The 18043-nt window shown below is 46.1% G+C and overlaps 1 protein-coding gene across 8 annotated transcripts in view; it reads right to left on the minus strand.

Annotated features, from left to right (window-relative positions):
- AGBL2 (AGBL carboxypeptidase 2) overlaps positions 1-18043 on the minus strand; it is a 52655-nt gene that overhangs the window by 24879 nt on the left and 9733 nt on the right. For 7 of the 8 annotated variants that reach the window (XM_019498787.2, XM_019498788.2, XM_019498786.2 and 4 more), the window contains 3 exons: positions 16509-16616; positions 14819-14969; positions 11707-12486 (listed from right to left, as the gene is read on the minus strand). In XM_019498787.2, the coding sequence (XP_019354332.1) occupies positions 11707-12486; positions 14819-14969; positions 16509-16616 (1039 nt within the window). The remainder of the gene's footprint in view (positions 1-11706; positions 12487-14818; positions 14970-16508; positions 16617-18043) is intronic. The other variant, XM_019498784.2, reaches the window with a different exon arrangement.

Genomic DNA, 18043 nt, shown 5'->3' on the forward strand with positions numbered 1-18043 from the left:
GAGGTGAGTGGCACCTCCAGACTCCATGCATACTATACTTCCAGTTCCTTTGTAGTGGCTGGCCCATGAAGAAGATGACCAGACTGTGGCTTTAGCTCCAGCGGTGGAGTCTGTGCTACTGCAAAGGAGGATATGGCTTCACACCATTCTCTGAGATAGGAGCAAGAGTTCTGCTTTAGTAGTTTCTCCCACATTCCTGTCTAAGCTGGTACTACAGGCCTGATAACAAGGCAGAGCTCACTCACCTGCACTGATCTTCTTCCCACCTCCCAACTGGAGGTCCAGTAACTGTTCAGTGCTTCCAGTGACAGTCCTTGTTCTCAGTCTCAAGCACTAGATCTCAGCTAGGGAACCTGGCAATACCAATTTCCTGGGCCACCATACTTAGCCTCCCTGTATTACCTTCAAATTTTCCTCTCAAGTCCTGACCTGGCCTCCCAATTTTCAGGCTGATTTTGAAGAGGATAAAAAAAGAGAAAGAACAGCATTGAACAAAAGCATAGCTGCAACCTGCATTATGAAGAAGCTCTTATGCTAGGTGAAGCAACAGTGACCCCTACAGTTAGTCATACTGTACTTTGTTGTTCAAACTTTGTCAAATTTTAAATATTCAGGTTGTAATAGAGGTGGAGTGTTGTAGCCATGATTGTCAAGGAAATCAGAAGTAAGAAGTAAGTGTTTTTTTGCATGATATCTTTTGTTGGAGCAAGTGTATGAAAGACCTGAGGAAGGGCACTTTGTGTCTAAAAATATCTAACATCTCTCTCAACCACAGTGTTGCTTGATAACAAGATATTACCAAAAACCCTTGCTTCTTACAGTCATTCAGGTTGATTTTTTCAAGCTTGTTCTCTGATTCTGGTTGGTTATTTTTGGAACACTGAACAAAAAACAGTTTAGCCACTTCTGAGACTGAGGTTGGTGAACAATAGATAAGTTTGTCACTGAATTGGCTAACTTTTTAAAAAGCAACTTTAATGGATCAAAGCAGCCACTAGAAAGTGTTTTCCTCTCTTCTCAACATTAAAATCTGCTAAGTTTTAGCTAAGCAGTGAAGCACAGCAAGTCCCCATTTGCTGATAAATAAAATGGCTTGTTTGCTTTCTGTTCTTTGGGCATTTATACATGTGCTCTGGAGGGATGGGGTGTGCTTTAATTAGAGTGGCTCCAAGAGTTGCGCTAATTAAAGTGCCTGTCACATGTATCAGTGTCCCCATGCTGAAAAATGGCAGTGAGAGTGCTTTAACTAAAACTCATCAAACGAACTTTGGTTAAAGCGCCCCCGCTGCCATTTTTCAACACGGATGCTGATACATGTGATGCTGGAGTCTGCTGGAGCACAGTAATTACCACACTTCAGCAGACTTGATTAATCAAATCTGCTCCAATGAACTGTAATTAGTGCGCCGGAGCAGCCTTCCTGCATATGTATAGGCACCCCTTGTTTCCCACATCTACATGTGCACTTTAATGAGCATTAGCCTATTTTAATGCTCATTAAAGCATCACTAAAAATGTGCTATTTATTTAATGCACATTAAAATAAGCTAATGCATACTAAGCATCATTTAAAAACCCTGGGCACATGAGCGTGGAGGCTGCTCCGACGCACTGCAATTACAGTGCATCAGAGCAGACTTGATTAATCATGCCTGCTGGAACATGGTAATTGCCACGTTCTAGCAGCCTCCCACATCTCATGTGTCAGTGTCCCTGCACTTCAAAATGGTAGTGGAGGTATTTCAACTAAAGCTCATCGAACATGCTTTACTTCAAGCACCCCCACCACCATTTTGAATAGCAGGGACTCTGATACAAAAGACGCTGTGACACTTTAATTAGAGAGGCTCTTGGAGCCACTCTAATTAAAGCACTGCCCCCCTCACCCACAGACCACATGTAAAAGTTCCCCACGCTCTTTAGTTAATGCACATTAAGACAGGCTAATGCACATTTTGTTAGTACCTCACAATGGAGGAACTAGATTTAATATGCATTAACTAAAGCATGTTAATACACATGTAGATGAGCCCACTAATGTTCCCAAACAATGATCAATTTTATGTGTTGTTCAGAATTAGCCTTTTCTGTTGCTCTTCTCCTCCAGTCCAAACACTGTTTGGCCTAGAGGACAGTACCATGAATTCTAAACTTGCATTTTCTGATAGAGTTTGTGCCTTTAAAATGACAGAGTAGGATGTAAGAGTAGCACATCCTACTGTTAAGGATAGTAAAGACAGTAACAATATAAAAGTCTTATCTGAAAGGGAAAGTACCACAGAATCTCTGTGGGTAGAAACTCCATACTTGAATAAAAGGATCATAGTATTAGGACTGTAATACCAACCACCTGATCAGGAAGATAAAGGTAATTATGAAATACTAAGGGAGATTAGATAAGCTGCAAAAGTGGGACAGGCAATAATAATGGGAGACTTCAACTATTCTCACACAGACTAAATAAATTCCTCATGGGCAAAATGCTGGGTAAGACTTGAATTCAAAAAATGGGTAAGACTTCTGGATTCAAAAAATGACTGCTTTCTAAATCAGCTTGTCTTAAAACCCACTTATAGACCTTATCCAGAGTAACACAAAGAAGGTATTTGTAGGTGAGCCACTGTAGGTGTTCACAGTATAAGCACATGCAACAATACCTTAGCAGGCGGAGGTAAGCCAAACAAATTTATCATGCCACTATACAATTTCAACTACCTGAAAGGGGGATTCGAAAGAGGATGGAGCTAGACTATTCTCAGTGGTGGCAGATAACAGAACAAGGAGCAATGGTCTCAAGTTGCAGCAAGGGAAGTTTAGGTTAGATATTAGGAAGAACTTTCTCACTAGGAGAGCAGTAAAACACTGGAACTGGTTACCCAGAGAGGTGGTGGAAGCTCCATCTTTGGGGGTTTTCAAAACTTGGTTAGACAAAGCTTTGACTAGGATGATATAGTTGGGCTGGTCCTGCTTTGAGCAGAAGGTTGGACTAGATGACCTCCTGAGGTCCCTTCCAACCATAACTTTCTATGATTCTATGATTCTAAGAGGGGAAAGTACATTAAAAATGAGGAAGTTAGGATCATAGGAAAGTAGGGCTAGAAAGGACCTCATGGGCATGTCCAGATGAGCGTGCATGTGCAGTCTGTGGGGCCTCAAAGCTATCTGAGGCACCACAAACCACATGTAGCATATGTGCAGCCATTCACCACACTGCTAAGTTGCAGTGCAGCACCAAAATTTTACACTGGGAGATTCCAGTGTTAAACAACTTGCCACAAAAAAAGCGGTGTGATGCACACTCCAGGAATATGTGCTGGCAGACATGGAGGCTCGGTCCTCCAGGGAGATGTTCTGACTGCTAGCCAGAGCGTCTCCCCTCCTCTAGTTGTCCCCCAGCTAATCCAGTATGCTGGGAGCTGGGAGGAGCAGGGAAATGGCTGTTTCCCCACAGTAGGACATTTTGCCCTAAAAACCCACGTGCAGGGGCATGCGCAGTGGCAAAAAACAGTGGCACAAATTTGCACCACTACTATTTTTACCACAGCAAATGCACACCCCTGCACATACGTCCTTATCTGGACATACCCCATGAGGTCATCTAGTCCAGCCTCCTGCTCAAGACAGATTATTCTCTGAATAAAATATCTCAGTCAAGTGTCTGTCCAACCTGCTCTTGAAAATTTCCAGGGAAGACTTCAGAACTTCCTTACATAGCCTGTTCCAATGCTTGACCACCTTCAGTCAGATAGCTCCTCCTAATCTGCAACCTACATTCCTCTGCTGCAGTTTGAAGCTGTTGCTCCTAGTCCTGTCCCCTACAGCCACAGAGAAAAGAGCATCTCTTGTTTCTTTATAATTGCTCTTCAGGTATCTGAAGACCTACCAAATCCCCCCTCTGTCTTCTCTCCTACATAATTCTAGTTCTTTCAGCCTTTCCTCATAAGTTAGGTTTCCCAGGCCTCTAACTATTTTTTGTCAGTATCTGTTGGACTCTTTCCAATCTGTCCACATCTTTCTTGCAGTTTAGGTCTCAGACTGGACACAGAATTCCAGGTGAGGCCTCACCAGTGCCAAACAGAGTGGAAGAATCACTTCCCTTGATTTGCAAAAGACACTCCTTTTAATACAACCCAGTATGCTGTTGCTTTTTTTTTTTTTAAGAGCACATTGATGTCTTATATTCAGTTTATGGTCCAGGTATTTATCTGCAGTACTGCAGCCTAGCTAGTCATTCCCCAGTCTGTATTTGTAGATGTAATTATTCTGTTCTAAGTGCAAGACTGCACTTGTCCTTGTTGAATTTCATTTTATTGATTTGGGACCATTTCTCCAGTTTATCCAGATCATTCTGGATCCTAGCCCTACACTCTGGTGTATCTACAACTCCATCCAGCTGTCTCATCCATAAATTTGCTAAATCTGTGCTCCATCCCATTGTCCAAATAATTAATGAAGATGTTAAGCAATACCAGACCCAAGACCCCACCTGTTATTTCCTGCCAACTAGATATTGCGACATTGACTACTCAAAAAGCAAGATGATCCAACCAGTTATGCATCCACTTTATAGTACTTTCATTTAGTCTGTATTTCCTTAGCTTATTAATGAGAATGTGGGAGACAGTGTCAAAAGCCTTGCTAATGTCAGGGTATATCGCATCCACATCTCCCTCATCCACAGAGCCTGTCACCTTATCATAGAAGGAAATCAAATTGGTCAGGCATGACTTGCTTTTGGCTGAATCCAGTTAGGTAAAAGAAGGAAGGTAATTAGAAGTTAAAAAGTGCAGTCAAAATGTAAGAGACACAGAAGTAGCCTGGAAGCTTTTTAACACTATATTTGAAGCACAAGAAAACTATATACCAAAACCCACAAAAGGTACTAAGCAGTCCAATTAAACCCATACTTGGCTTAAATAGCAGAGCAAAGGAGGCTACACAGAGCAAGAAGACATTGTTCAAAAAATAGAAGTTGTGCCCAAATAAGGAAAACCAGAAAGTACACAAACTCTGGAGGGTCAAACATAAACAAAAAATAAGGCAGGCCAAAAAAGAATTCCAGGAATATCTTACAAAAGATGCTATAGTTAATAATAAAGTATTTTTAAATATTCCAGGAGCAGGAAACTAGCTAGAGAATCAGTGGGATCATTAGATAACCAACATGTAAAAAGTGCACTATGGGATAATAGGGAGATAGCAGAGATGCTACCAATTTACCAAGATGACCCTGAATTTAAGATACCCCCCCCCCCCCCAATAATTACATTCTATGCATGGAAAATTTATACATTTGTTATAATTTTCCATGGCTAGAACCTAATTATTAGAAGGTCATCTTAAAGTCACCACCCCCAACTGCTGCAGGGGGCAGGCAGTGGGGGAAGAGCAGGTGGTATGGGGAGATCAAGCAGCTTTCCCCCTGCAGCCTGTCCTCTCCACTATCACTCACCCCACCTGCTGCCTGGACCCTCCCTTCCCCCTCTCCCTCACAGCAGAGGATCAGAGGCTGGAGGGGGGATAGATGAGGGGAAAAGGCTAAATTGGAGAGGAGATGATGGGTACAGAAACAGTTGGGGTGGGGCAGGCAGCAGCTGTGGCTCTAGCCCTGGTTCCAGCTCAGAGCCTGTGCCAGAGCTGCAGCAGCTGCCGGTCCCCTCCCTCACCCACCACTGCCTCATACTTAATTCCAAGATGAGGGGCTCTTCCTCCATGCATAGGTGTCAGAAAAGTGGGGGGGCTACTAGGGCTCAGCCCCCCAAAATGCCAGGGCAGCCTGGCCACAGGCTGCTGCAGCAGGGAGGGACAGGCATGCACACTTAGATATCCTGCGCAGACAGGATCACAGCCGGCTCAGCAGGCAGGTAAATTTCTTTCAATCTACTTTCTTTATGACTGCCTGGGCTTGGGGGGGAGGGAACACAGATGAAGACTCCCACAGTGCAGGAGGGAGTGGGACAGAGGCAAATCATTCACCTCTGCCCCTGCCCCCCTCATTCCTGTATTGTCCCACGATCTGGCCCCATTCACTGTAAATGGGGCCCCAGCCAGGCCGGGTCATGGGACAATCGGAGCCTGACAGCTCATCCAGAGGTGTGGGGGAGTCAAGGGGGGGACATGTGGCCCCGTGATCTGTGCACAGGTCAAGGGCGGGCTGCAACTGCAGTCTGGGATCTGCTCCCTACCTCCACACCTTGCTGCTGCTGTTTTGAAAGCCATGTGCATCCCACTGGTGGGCAGACTGGACAATGAAGTGGGCCAGTCCCAGCACCACCGCCACCCGCCCAAAGCCTGTGCCCCCATGCCTCCCAGGATGCGTGCAGTGGCGGGAGCTGCCACCCCTCCCCACACCCCCTGGATGAACCACAACTTCACCCCACACCCTACCCTTGCTGTGCAGGGCATGGCGGGGCAGGCACGGGGGTCTCAGGGGCTCCATCCCCTGTGACCTGGCAGTGCAAACAAGGCCGGCCCTGCTCCAGCCCCTGGCTCCAGGCCCCCCCAGACGATGCAGGGCTGGGGCTGGTGTGGGGAGGCAGCTGGGGCCGGTGGGAGGTTGGGGGGCGGCAGATTCATTGGTGCAGGGGGTGCCAGCGGCAGGCAATGACTCCAGGCACAGGGGGAAGGGGCGGGCACAGCAGGCCCTGGCCCTGATCCTAGGCCCAACTCCGCTCCACTCCCTCCTGATCCATGCTCACGCATGCGTACTCAGCCCCACCCCCAAATTTTTTTCTCCCTCCATCTATGCCCTCTTGTTAAATGATGGGGAACCTGATCTTAGTAGTAACTATGGTTATTTACTTTGCCTCAGGCTTTACTGCAGAGGATATTGGGAAGGTTCTCAAGCTGGATCAATTCTTCCTAGCAGATAGGTCCAAAAGGTTGGATCACATGGCAGTGACACAGGAGAACAAATTGAGAAATTAAATACTAGTAAGTCCCTGGGGCTGGATGGTATTCACCGGAGAGTTCTGAAGGAACTCAAATGTGAAATAGCAGAACTGTTGACAATAGCATGTAACCTATCATTACAAATGGTCTCTGTCAAAGGACTCGCAGATTGCCAATTTAGCACCCATCTTGAAAAAAGGCTCCAGAGGTGATCCTGAGAACTACAGACCAGTGAGTCTCACTTTTATTCCTGACAAGTTGGTAGAGTCTATATAAAAAATAAAATCAGCAGTCACGTGGATAAATATAATATACTAGGGAAGAGTCAGCATGGTTTCATGTCTCATCAATCTGCTGGAGTTCTTTGAGGGTGTTAACCAGCATGTGGACAAAGGGGATCCAACTGATATCATATATTTAGATTTTTAAAAAAGCTTTTGACAAGGTCTCTCACCAAAGACTTTTAAAAAAACCTGAATTGCCACAGGATTGGAGGGAAGGTCGGTTACTGCAGAGGTAGCTAATCCATACTGCAAGTGGCATGGGCAGTCTCTACGTGTTGCACATGGCAAATAGTGAGGGGACAGGCAGCACAGCAGCAGATAGCGTGGAAAGCACAAAGCAGAGTAGCAGATCAGGCAGGGAGTACAGGGCAGGAAGTACAAAACAGAGCAACAGATTAGGCACGGGAAGGGAATTGGAGTGGCAATAGAACAGAGCTCTAGGTATGTAGGAGGGAAACAACTGCTGCTTAGCCAGATGAACAGCAGTAAGCTGTTCATTAAGCTTAGAGAGTACATCTGCAGCTGGTCAAGGGAACATCTGACCAGAAGGGGAGGAGTTAATTTGGGTAATATAAACCAGGGTGCCTGAGGCAGAGAGATCCATATTGCTTGAAACTGCAGTAAGATGAGCTCCTGCGAGCCTAAGCTGTCAAAAGCTGCAGGCTTGAACAGGTCAGGTACCTAAAGGGGCTGAGAGCAAGCCAGTGGGAGGGGATGTGACTTCTGTGTGGTGACCACTAGAGGGCTCTGAGGCTGCCTATACATGTGCTGGTTCACATTCTAGTTAGAATGAGTCAGAGCAGACTCAATTAATCAAGTCTGCTCAGAGTTCTAATTAGAACGCTCCAGCATGGCCTTATCACCATGTGCATAAGTCCCCATGCATTTAAAAATGGTCATGGGGGTACTTTATCTAAAACTTGTCAAATGAGGCTTAAATAAAGCATCCTGCTTTTTTTTTTTTAAACCTGTGGGGGTTAATACACATGATGATGAGATATTTTAATTACAGTATCTTTCTGGGAACTACTCTAATTAAAACACCCTGCCCCCGACCTCCAAGTATGTGTATAGGAAGCCTGAGTGTTTTATTTGAAGTGGGTTGCTTGCATTTCTGTTTCAGTTTAACCAAAAGACTGGATTGTGGCTATTGGGGAAGCTTAGAGGCCATACAACAGGATGCCTGGAGCACTCTGGGTTTCAGGCCCTGCAAAGGGCCAGAGGGAGTGAGGTAGACTAGGGCCAAGGACAGGGCCAGGGGTCTGGCAGACTGGTGAATGAATTGAGAGTAAGACCTGTAAGGCCTAGTTAGCAGCAGGTGCCAGTGGGACACAGAGTTGTAGTTGATTTTGAGTCCTTCCCTCAAGTAGGACTTGGCAAGCAAGTGAAGCTAAACCAAGTGGAGATCTGTTGGGCACAAAGGGATACTGGGAGACTGCCTCCAAAGATGAAATACAATTTCCATCGAGGCATGGCCGGTGGGATTGTGAGGAGGTTGCCCTGATGAGCTGAGTCGGACAAGTAGTTCAGCCATTTGGGGGGTGGGGGGAAATCACTCTTAGTGGCCAGCCCCGTTGTGCACATCTTTAAAAAAGTTTGGTGTCCTACTCCTTTAAGGGACAGGAAGGTGGTTAAAAGACAGAAAATAAAGAATAGGGCTAAACACTCACTTTCCAGGATTGAAGAAGGTCAAGTAGACTTTTGCCCCTTCCTTGAGCATCTCTCAGCAAAACTTAATGATGTACAGTCTTTAAGCCTGAAAAAACTATATTTTACAGTTAGGGTGGCCAAAATCTGGAACCAACTTCCCAGGGAAGTGGTCCTCGCCCCTACCTTGGGCAAATTCAATAAGGGGTTGGATGATCACCTGTCTGGGGTCTTGTGAATCCAGCATTCATTCCTGCCTGTGGCAGGGGGTCAGGCTAGATGATCTGTTCAGGTCCCTCCTGCCCCTACCTACTATGAAACTATATTGTCCTGAACCCTGGGAGGGATCTGCTGTGGCTTCAGCCTTCCTATCCCAGGCTTGTCCTCCTCATAGCCTAAACATTTCCTGTCTCTGGTACTTTTCCTCCACTCCTCCCCCTGGTTCTGTATACTGGGGGGTTTTATTCCCAGTGAGCCATGCCCTCATCATCCTTTCCACTGCTGCAGCCCTTCAGCTTTGCTTAACAGAACAGACCTCCCTGTTACAGTTCCTTAAATACTAGCTCAACTTCCAGCAGCAACCAAAAAAGTCAATAAAATGTTAGGAATCCTAAGTGAACTGAAAACATGATGTAAAACATTATCTTGACACTGTGTAAATCCATGGTCTACCCACATTTTGAATCTTTTGTGTAGTTCTGGCTTCCACATATCAAAAAGGATGTAGTGGAATTAGAATAGGAATAGAGAAGGGGAAAGATGATTGGGGTATGGAGCAACTGCCACAGCAGAAGAAACTAGGACCCTTCAAGAAGAGGCTACCAGAAGAGGCTAGGATTCTTCAATCTGGAAAGGAGAATACTGGTAGGGAGTATGATAGAACTCTAAAATCATGCAGTGTGTGGATTAAGTGAACAGGGAATGGTTATTCTAGAAATAGGTGGCACTGATTGAAATTAACAAGAGACAGGGTTAAGACAACCAAGAGGAAATGGTTTTTCATGCAGGGCGTTGTTAACTTGTCCAACTCGCTGCCACAAGGGGTTGTAAAAGCACAGAGTATAACAAGGTTCAATAAGGGATTGGACAAATGTATGGAGAAAAGTTCTATTAATAGCCATCAAACAAAATGGTCAAGGGTGTATCCTCTGGCATCCCTAAATCAATGATGGTGGATGCTATGATGGGTATGACAGAGGATAGATCATTCTAGATATGCTCTATTCATATACTCTTCCTCTACAGCATCTACTACTGCCACTGTCAGAGACAGGTTACTGAGCTAGATGGACCACTGGTCTGATCCAATATGATACTTCCTATGTACAGCGACTTAAACCCTCAGCCTCAGAGAAAGGCAATTATCATCTCCCCTCATTTTACTTAAAAAATAACTAAAAATGTGCACAAAATCACTTCTGATAAAGATGGAGAAAGAACCCAAGTTTGTCCCAATCAAAGATTATGCCAGCTGTATTGTCTGTAAGATAGGGCTAACATACAGCTTTGTGTCATGTGTTCCTGTCTCAAGACAGGCATATACTGATATCAGGCAGATACTGATATTATCTCTACTATAGCTCCTCCTTTATCAGAGGTCTCTGCTCCAGTGTTGCAAGTTCAAGGGTAGATCCACAAAATTTTCAACCAAAGAAGAGCTGCCAGAGTTCAAACTCATTTGATGACGTAGGCGATGAACCATTACAGGTCTGCATGTAATAATTTCATTTACTTACATTTTTAAACTATGAAATTAAATATATACATACTTAAAAAGACATCATTAAGTCAAGTATTCAAAAGCTAGGAAGTGTCTTAATTTTGCCCCTTGTGTGTCTGAACTATAAATTAATTTCCTGACCTCCTGCTGACTCTTTCCTCTGACTTGCTCAGCGCCCAGGCTGGATGATGCACACTAATGAGGCAAAGGAGGAAGCTGTCATCTATAGTGCCTCCACCTCACTTACTGAACATTTCTGAAATTGTACCATGAATAAGGCAAAGTGCAGGAAGAAAAATTAATATGATGATGTTGAATCAGTTGTTTTAATCAAGTTTTGCACATGTCATTAATTGGTCATTCCCCATTTTCTGAGTGCCCAGCCAAGATACAGGGACCTAATTTTTCATTGCTGAGTACTCACAGCCATAGTTAAGTCAAATAGAACTGAGGATGCTCAGCACTTCTAAAATGTTCCAGATCTCTTTCTGTTGACCACCAAAGTTAATGCATACCTTGGCACATTGACCTGCAATCCCTCTGTGCTTCAGCATCCCTCTTTGTGAATTAGGGATCATAATGCTGTCTCAGGTCACCAGAGAGCTGGGAAAGTAGATTCACTAGTTTGCACAGTTCAGGGATGAGCACCAAAGCAAGCGCACAGGTACTGGCCATCTTGCTTCTGCCCCACTGAGCGCGTGCAGCCTTCATTTGTCATTTCCTTCTTCTGGACTGACTGACTCCACAACATTCATTCTGTTCTCTTAACTTGGTGCTTTTGAATATATTCTCTCCCTCTTGAACAGAAATACTAGTTCTTAAGTGGTATGTTTTCCCATAGATCCCAACATGCTCTCCATAGGAGAACTGGGTCATTATTCCTGTTTTACTGAAGCATGGGGAGGAGCCAAGGAATTGTCTAAAGCCACCAAGCAAAACAGTAGCAAATCCAGCAATAAAACCTAGATGTTCTGAGCCAGCCCAAGGCTGTACCCACTAGTGCATACTGCCGTTATCATCCAGCTGAACAACCCTAACTAACTGAATGGTGGAGGTTACTGTTGTCCCACTATGTTCTGGGCTTATTTAGCCAGAGCCAGTACTCTGCTCTGCTACTGTGCACGACACTCCAAGCAGCTATTCATACTCTCCCATCCCTCTCACCTCTTGATCATGGCACGGGTATGCCAAATGCAGGGAAAGGACTCCTTCAGTATTGTCTTGTAGTTTCTGTTCAGGTCCCGCCCAGCCAGAGAGCAGCGATAGTTCCCCACAATCACACCATCTGGGTTCAGCATGGGCACCACCTTAAATATAAAGAGCTCCCTTAAGAGCTGAGCATCAGGGGCATTGCTCAGGATAAAATCAAGGAAGCCTCGCATCACCCATGAGCCACTGGTTTCTCCAGGGTGCACCCTGGCACTCAGCACCACAGCCTTCTTGGCAGCAGCCTCATCAGGGTTCCTGGAGGGGCTGGTAATGGTAAGGAGGTAGACAGTGTTGCCTGCCAGGCTCTGGCACAGAGCCCGGAGCTTGCAGTACTGTGAGTAGACTGTGTCATTGGTCATTGCCAGCAGGTAGCGCTGCAGGTCCGAGTAAGTGTAGGGGTAAGAGTGGGCAAAGTAACATGTGTCATGGTCATGTGGGAAGTGCACAGTCCAGGTTAAACAATATGTGGCCTGCTTCTCCTTGGAACTGCATCGGTAGTAGCAGATGTCGGCCCCCTCTCTCCTCCAGCCAATGCCGTTGGTCTGGGCATCCCTCTCAGAGTACAGGAGGGGCTTCATGCCCATGCTGTACAGGCTCTTGGGCTTCATGAGATTGACAATTGTGAAGCGATACAGGATATCCTTCCTCGTGTTCCTAACTCGGAAGTAGAACCACTGGGTGTGTTTACTGGTGTAGAGGTCTGTCCGCAGTGTCAGTTCATAGTCATAGGGACCACTAGAACAGGGGAAGGGGGATGGGGAGAGAGGAAAAGAGAGAGAGAGAGAAAGAAAGAAGTACTTAAAAATGCAACAGCAACTTCTGCCAAAGAAACAGCCATGCCAAGGAAAGATAAGGTTGCACAGAGAAACATGATAGGATATACTGGCCTAGCTTTGGCAGCTTTTCTTGAGGAAGGGCAATATCTTTTCAGAGGCAGAACCCCCAGTGGAAACGGAACATATGCAAACAGAATGGGGTTTTTGACTGGCTTCCATACTCCACCATCAGAGCAACACAAGCTGAGCCAAGGAAAGCATGTCCCACAGCACAGCTGTGTTCAGATAGGAGGGATTTGTCAGCAAAACTGTCACTGTGGAACGTGGCAAGCTGTAGCAACTAACTAGCAAATGTCAGTAGTCAGGGAATCTGTCAAGCTAAGTAGCCACAGCTTGCCTTGGTTACTTGAATGGCCCTGCCTGCCAGTGGCCCAAGTATCCCAGCTGACCCGTTACCTGCATGGGCACGGCTGTCTGCTTATATACAGCAGTTTTCAGTGCCTAGCAGGCTAGTCAATGGGAAGGAGAATTCTCCGTCTAGCCTTGGGCTTCCAACTCCTTATGCTAGTTTCCTGGCTCTTGCCAGTTGAGTTCTAGTTTCCCTGTTTCTAGTTCATGCCTGCAAACAACTTCTTCCAGGCTCCAGCTCAGATCCCTTTGCTCCAGACTTGCTGGATTCTGATCTCTACATTTCTGACTCCAGTCCACACACCTGTCTTTTGACAGCCACCTCCTGGTTTATGGCTTTAGTTTGGGGACCACCCACAGTTCAGTCCTTTACAACTGAAGCCGCCTGCTTTGGATCCTTGGTCAATGACCGCAGTCTGGATCCCAACTTCCTGTCCCTGACCAACTGTGGCTCATGACTGTATCTCAGTACCTGTATCTTACTCCCTTAGGGCACCTATACATAAGCAATAAGGCTGTAATTACCATGCTCCAGTAGACTCCAGCATCTTGTGTATCACATCCCCATGCTTAAAAATGGTGGGGGGGGCTCTTTAACTAAAGCCTGTTCAGTGAGCTTTAACTAAAGTGCCCCTGCCGCCACTTTTAAGTGTGAGGATGCTGATGCAAAAGATGCTCTGGGTGCTTTAATTAAAGTGCTCCCCCTGCCCTAGAGCACATGTATAAGTATCCTTAAAAGCCTTCTTTCAACCTCCTGACCCACTTGTTTCTGAATCCCTGACTTATAACCCTGGTCTAGATAATGTTTGCTCCTGATCCCCTGAGTTGTGATCCTCTAGAGTCAAGCCCTGATTGCCATGTCCTGGTTGGCTCCTGACAGCAAATCTTCGTGGTACATACCAGGCTTAAGATTTCCCCCCTCCTCTCTGGAGCCAGTGATTTGTGGTGGGGAAAACAGATCTTTGAGCACTTTTGTTACTGGCAAATCCAATTATATGCAAACCACAAAAACCCCTCTATCCAAAAGATACTATTTAAGTGACAGAGTCAAACCTTGGAAAGTTAGGAATTGCCAGGTTCAGAAGGTGCTTTTGTGCCTTTCACTCTGCCATTCTGTGCGTCTGCTTTATGGTGCAGGCTATAAAATTATGAGCACATGCTATTATTCTTAAAGGATCCTTCCCTCACTCTGTGTACAGGAGCATCCTGGAGCTTCACTTCCTATAGTCCATGGAACATGGAGGCACTATTTGTGTGACCATTACCAGCTGGCAATAATCAGAACAACCCCCAGGCAACTGTGACTTGGGCTGGGAGAAGAGAATCAGGCATCTAAAACCAAGGGTTGTGGGGAAGGGCAGTTGTCTTTTCCTTGGACTGCACCATCAGTCATGGGCTCTAGTCCTAGGGCTCCCACAGCCCATCAGGGAGGCTGGCCATGAGACAGCAAGTGCTCCTGCCCTCAGTGCAACAGGCAGACAGTGATGGTGCTACTGCGGCAGGAATGAAGCAGCATCAGTTCAAAGCACCTGTCTCTCCACTCTCTCTTTTTTTTTTTTTTTGGCGGGGGGGGAAGGAGTGGGATGGTGGGGAATGAAACTGTGCTACCACCTATTCTCTGTGGCAACAGGAATTATTTCAATGCTTATGTGTGACTGCTGTGAAATGCAATACCTAGAGACGCCCAATCCTCTTCACCTGCATATTTCCTTTTTAGCAGTCATCCTCCAGGGACAGCACTGGGCAACCTGACTTAGGCAAAAGACCTCAGTCCACCAAGGACACCCTTAACTTCCTCCCATCCTGGAGACGGAACACCCCTGGCTTAGCCAGAATGCCCCCCTGCCCAGCAAGCACACCCAGAGTGCCTCCCAACTACTCACACTCTGACAGCTTTCTGGAGGTTCCCGCTCTCAAACCGTGATTCAAAGAGCAGAGTGGTGTCTTCTGGGCCTTCCAAGGTAACTGCAGGTGACCTGACAGGCCCTCGAGTACCTCCAACCCGGGCACAGGTAAAGCAGGTGCCTTTGGCTGCTGCCAGGAGAAGAGATATGTTAGTCACAGGGCACCCAGTAGCAAGGCCTCAGTTCCTACTGCCAGCTCCAAGGCAACCATACTGAAGCCAATCCCTAGTTCTTCCCAACATGGCCCGTGTTCTGCCTCTCCCACCCTGTGGTCCAGAGTAGTGAGGGTAATCTACTGCTGTGGCGACTTGGGCTCTGCCCTATTCCAGTGCAGGGAACCCTTTTGTTCTAAGGGTGAAAGCACCTGCCACCAATTGAGCAAACATTCCCCAAGCCCATAATTCCACAGCATTAATAAATGGTAGTCATTAGTGTTTTCCAGCTGCAGTTCTCAGTGCTCTACAAACAGCTCAGTGCCATTTCAGAACTGGGAGGCATAGAGTGATGAAGCAGTGTGACCAAGCCCACCCTGCACATCAGCAGCAGAGCTGGAAGGAGGCTTCATGTGTTTCAAGTGCCTAACCAGTCACTCAAAGATACTAACTATTCCACTTCTCTAACATGGCAGGATGTCAGTGGATCGTGATCTAACAACAGTATCATGTTGGCCTCCCCTCTCAGGATCAGAAAGGGAATAGAGCTCAAATCTGAAAAGGATTCTGCATACTCCAGCTACTGGCCCTGCATGTAATGGGGCTTTAATACTGCATACAAATTAACTGCACTAAGAGAACCAGAGCCTCAGTGTCAGGACTACTTTGCAAAGGGCTGCAAAATCCCCATGGCAGTCCTGCTGCCAAACCCCGAGAGGCACAACATGAAGTAGACCTGGTATTGCCATGTAAGAGCTGGCATTTCACAAAGAAAAGCACTAGCCCAGCACCAAAGGATCAGAAGAGTTTGTTATGAGGGCAGAGCTATTTTTTTTAGGACTGGCTTGCCAGGTGCCTCCAGTAGTAGTCAACTGGTAGAGAAGATGAAGACAAGAACCTTTTCAAGGCAAACTGAGCTACTATGGGACTCTGAGCTCCTGCTAGATCTCAGCCTCCTCTGTTGGGAGTAGTGGTAACTCACGTTTTCAGGAACCAGGAAGAGAATTGAGCTCTGATAACCAGACATTATTGGACACCAACTGACAGCCCAGGTGCCCAGCACGCTGCAAGATGCTTAAGGGTTAAGATACAGAATTGGCATCCTGTTGCAGGAGGACAGACTTTCACTCCTTGACAGTGGGATGCATCAGGCTAGGCAGTCACCTCTCAAGGAAGGCATGAGACCTGTCACAGGAACATTTGTACCCAAATGTTGTAGCTTAGGAAACAGTGCTACCTTGAAGCTTGTAGGCTTGCTTCTTCTTTATGAACTAGGACTGAGGAGGGTGATGCATCAAACGACTTTCACTCATTTAGAGAGAGTTCAACCAAAGGCTTGTTAAATGTACTGTATAAAAGTTTGTCCAATGACTTTCCCTTTTATAAGCAAATCCAAAGCCCATATATGTTGACAGGAGCTTTTCCAACTAACTCCTTTGGGCTTTGGATTTGATCCAGGGTTACCTTCATGTCTTAGTCTCCCCAGCTGAAGTTGGGAATTTCACACGAGTACATACCTGGATTTATGTGGTAAACAACTGTTCCTTTTTCCTCTCCTACAATCTCTGGTGCCTTCTCATTCCCTGTGAGCTGGTAAAATGGCTCCAAGTTGGGCGGTACCCACTCTGAAAAGAGAGATGATTAAGACAAATACAGGCAGATTGTTCTATATGTCCTTAGAGGGGTGTCATGGGGGAACATGCCCATTGGGATAAAAGAGACAGAGTTCCTAAAATTAACTTTGTGTAATAATAGAAATCAATTCTCTCCCTCTCCAGTGTTCATTCTCAGCTGACATGCCTGCTTCCACAAAGATAAGCAACAGATGCCTAGTATATTAGAAGCATCCTTGCCTGCTGGCTTGTGATTTTCAGTCACCAGGATGGGTCTGTGTTGGAAAGGAGGCCATTTGGGGTCAGCACCAAACATAGTCTGTTCTGGAGGGCTGTATCTCCTATGTGGCTATACAGCCTGGTCTAAAACTCAGCCAATCTACTCAGCAGGATGTGTCAGTGACTATTCCCCAATACGCCTTCCAGCCTTTGGGAGTCATTTACCCAAAAACTGACAGCAAGTCTATTAAAATGTTGGCATAGTAACAGATGGGAAGTCTAGTATGTTTAGACAGCATTGATTGAAAATAGTCTGCAAGTCCCTGCTCTATTACCCTGAACAGGAGATGCATCCTCCACTGCAAATCCTGGAAGGTAGAAAAGGTGTGTGCCAAACCTGATAAGAATGGGAAGCCAGAGGGGCACAAAAACAGTGGCTGAAGGGTTCTGCACAGAGTTCAGCCTGTGGGCAATGACCAGGGTGGTCTGGAAGCACAAAATTCTGGGTAACTCCCTACCAGAATGATTCCTAGCTGAATCTGCTGTTAAAGCATCCACCTCTGGTAGGTAGATATGGTACTCTCTGGCAGCCCCCCCTAAGCCTATTTCTCATTCCATCTCTCCATGCCTGTTACATCTTGATGTCAATTAATATAAATTTGGGAGGCAGCCCTCAGACTTCCAGAGTGGAACCTTGGGTGTCTCACTCTACCCTGCTCATCAGTTAGGGCACCTCAGTCTGACCCAGTCTTAACTCCAGCTCTGAGCAGGGCTATAACTAAATTAGCCTCAGTAAGCCCTCTCAGCTTACAGCCAGGGCTTTCTTGGGCCCCAAATTAACAGTCCATAACTAGGAAACTCTCTCTGGCTCTCAGAGCCTCAGTCTCCACTAAATCAAATAACCAAACTCATAGCACCTTACCCTAGGTGCCCACAGTGTCCTTCCTACTTCCCCAAAGTCACCCCATGCCTCATAGATAAAAATAAACAAAACAATCCACTTTGCAAAGGAAATAACTAACCACCCTCAGGATGTTCATACAACCCAAGCAAAACCCCACCATTACTGGCTGGCTATCCCACCCACTCCCCTGGGGTTACCTTATCGCCTACTGTTTCCAGTTTGAGTTAGTCAGCAGCCTAGGCTTCCCTCAGAAAACTCCTCTACCTTCCATAGTCTGGGTCAAATTGAAATTTCAGCCCAGGAACTAAAATTATAT

The sequence above is a fragment of the Alligator mississippiensis genome, chromosome 2 (genome assembly GCF_030867095.1).
Source record: "Alligator mississippiensis isolate rAllMis1 chromosome 2, rAllMis1, whole genome shotgun sequence".
Classification (NCBI taxonomy): Eukaryota; Metazoa; Chordata; order Crocodylia; family Alligatoridae; genus Alligator; species Alligator mississippiensis.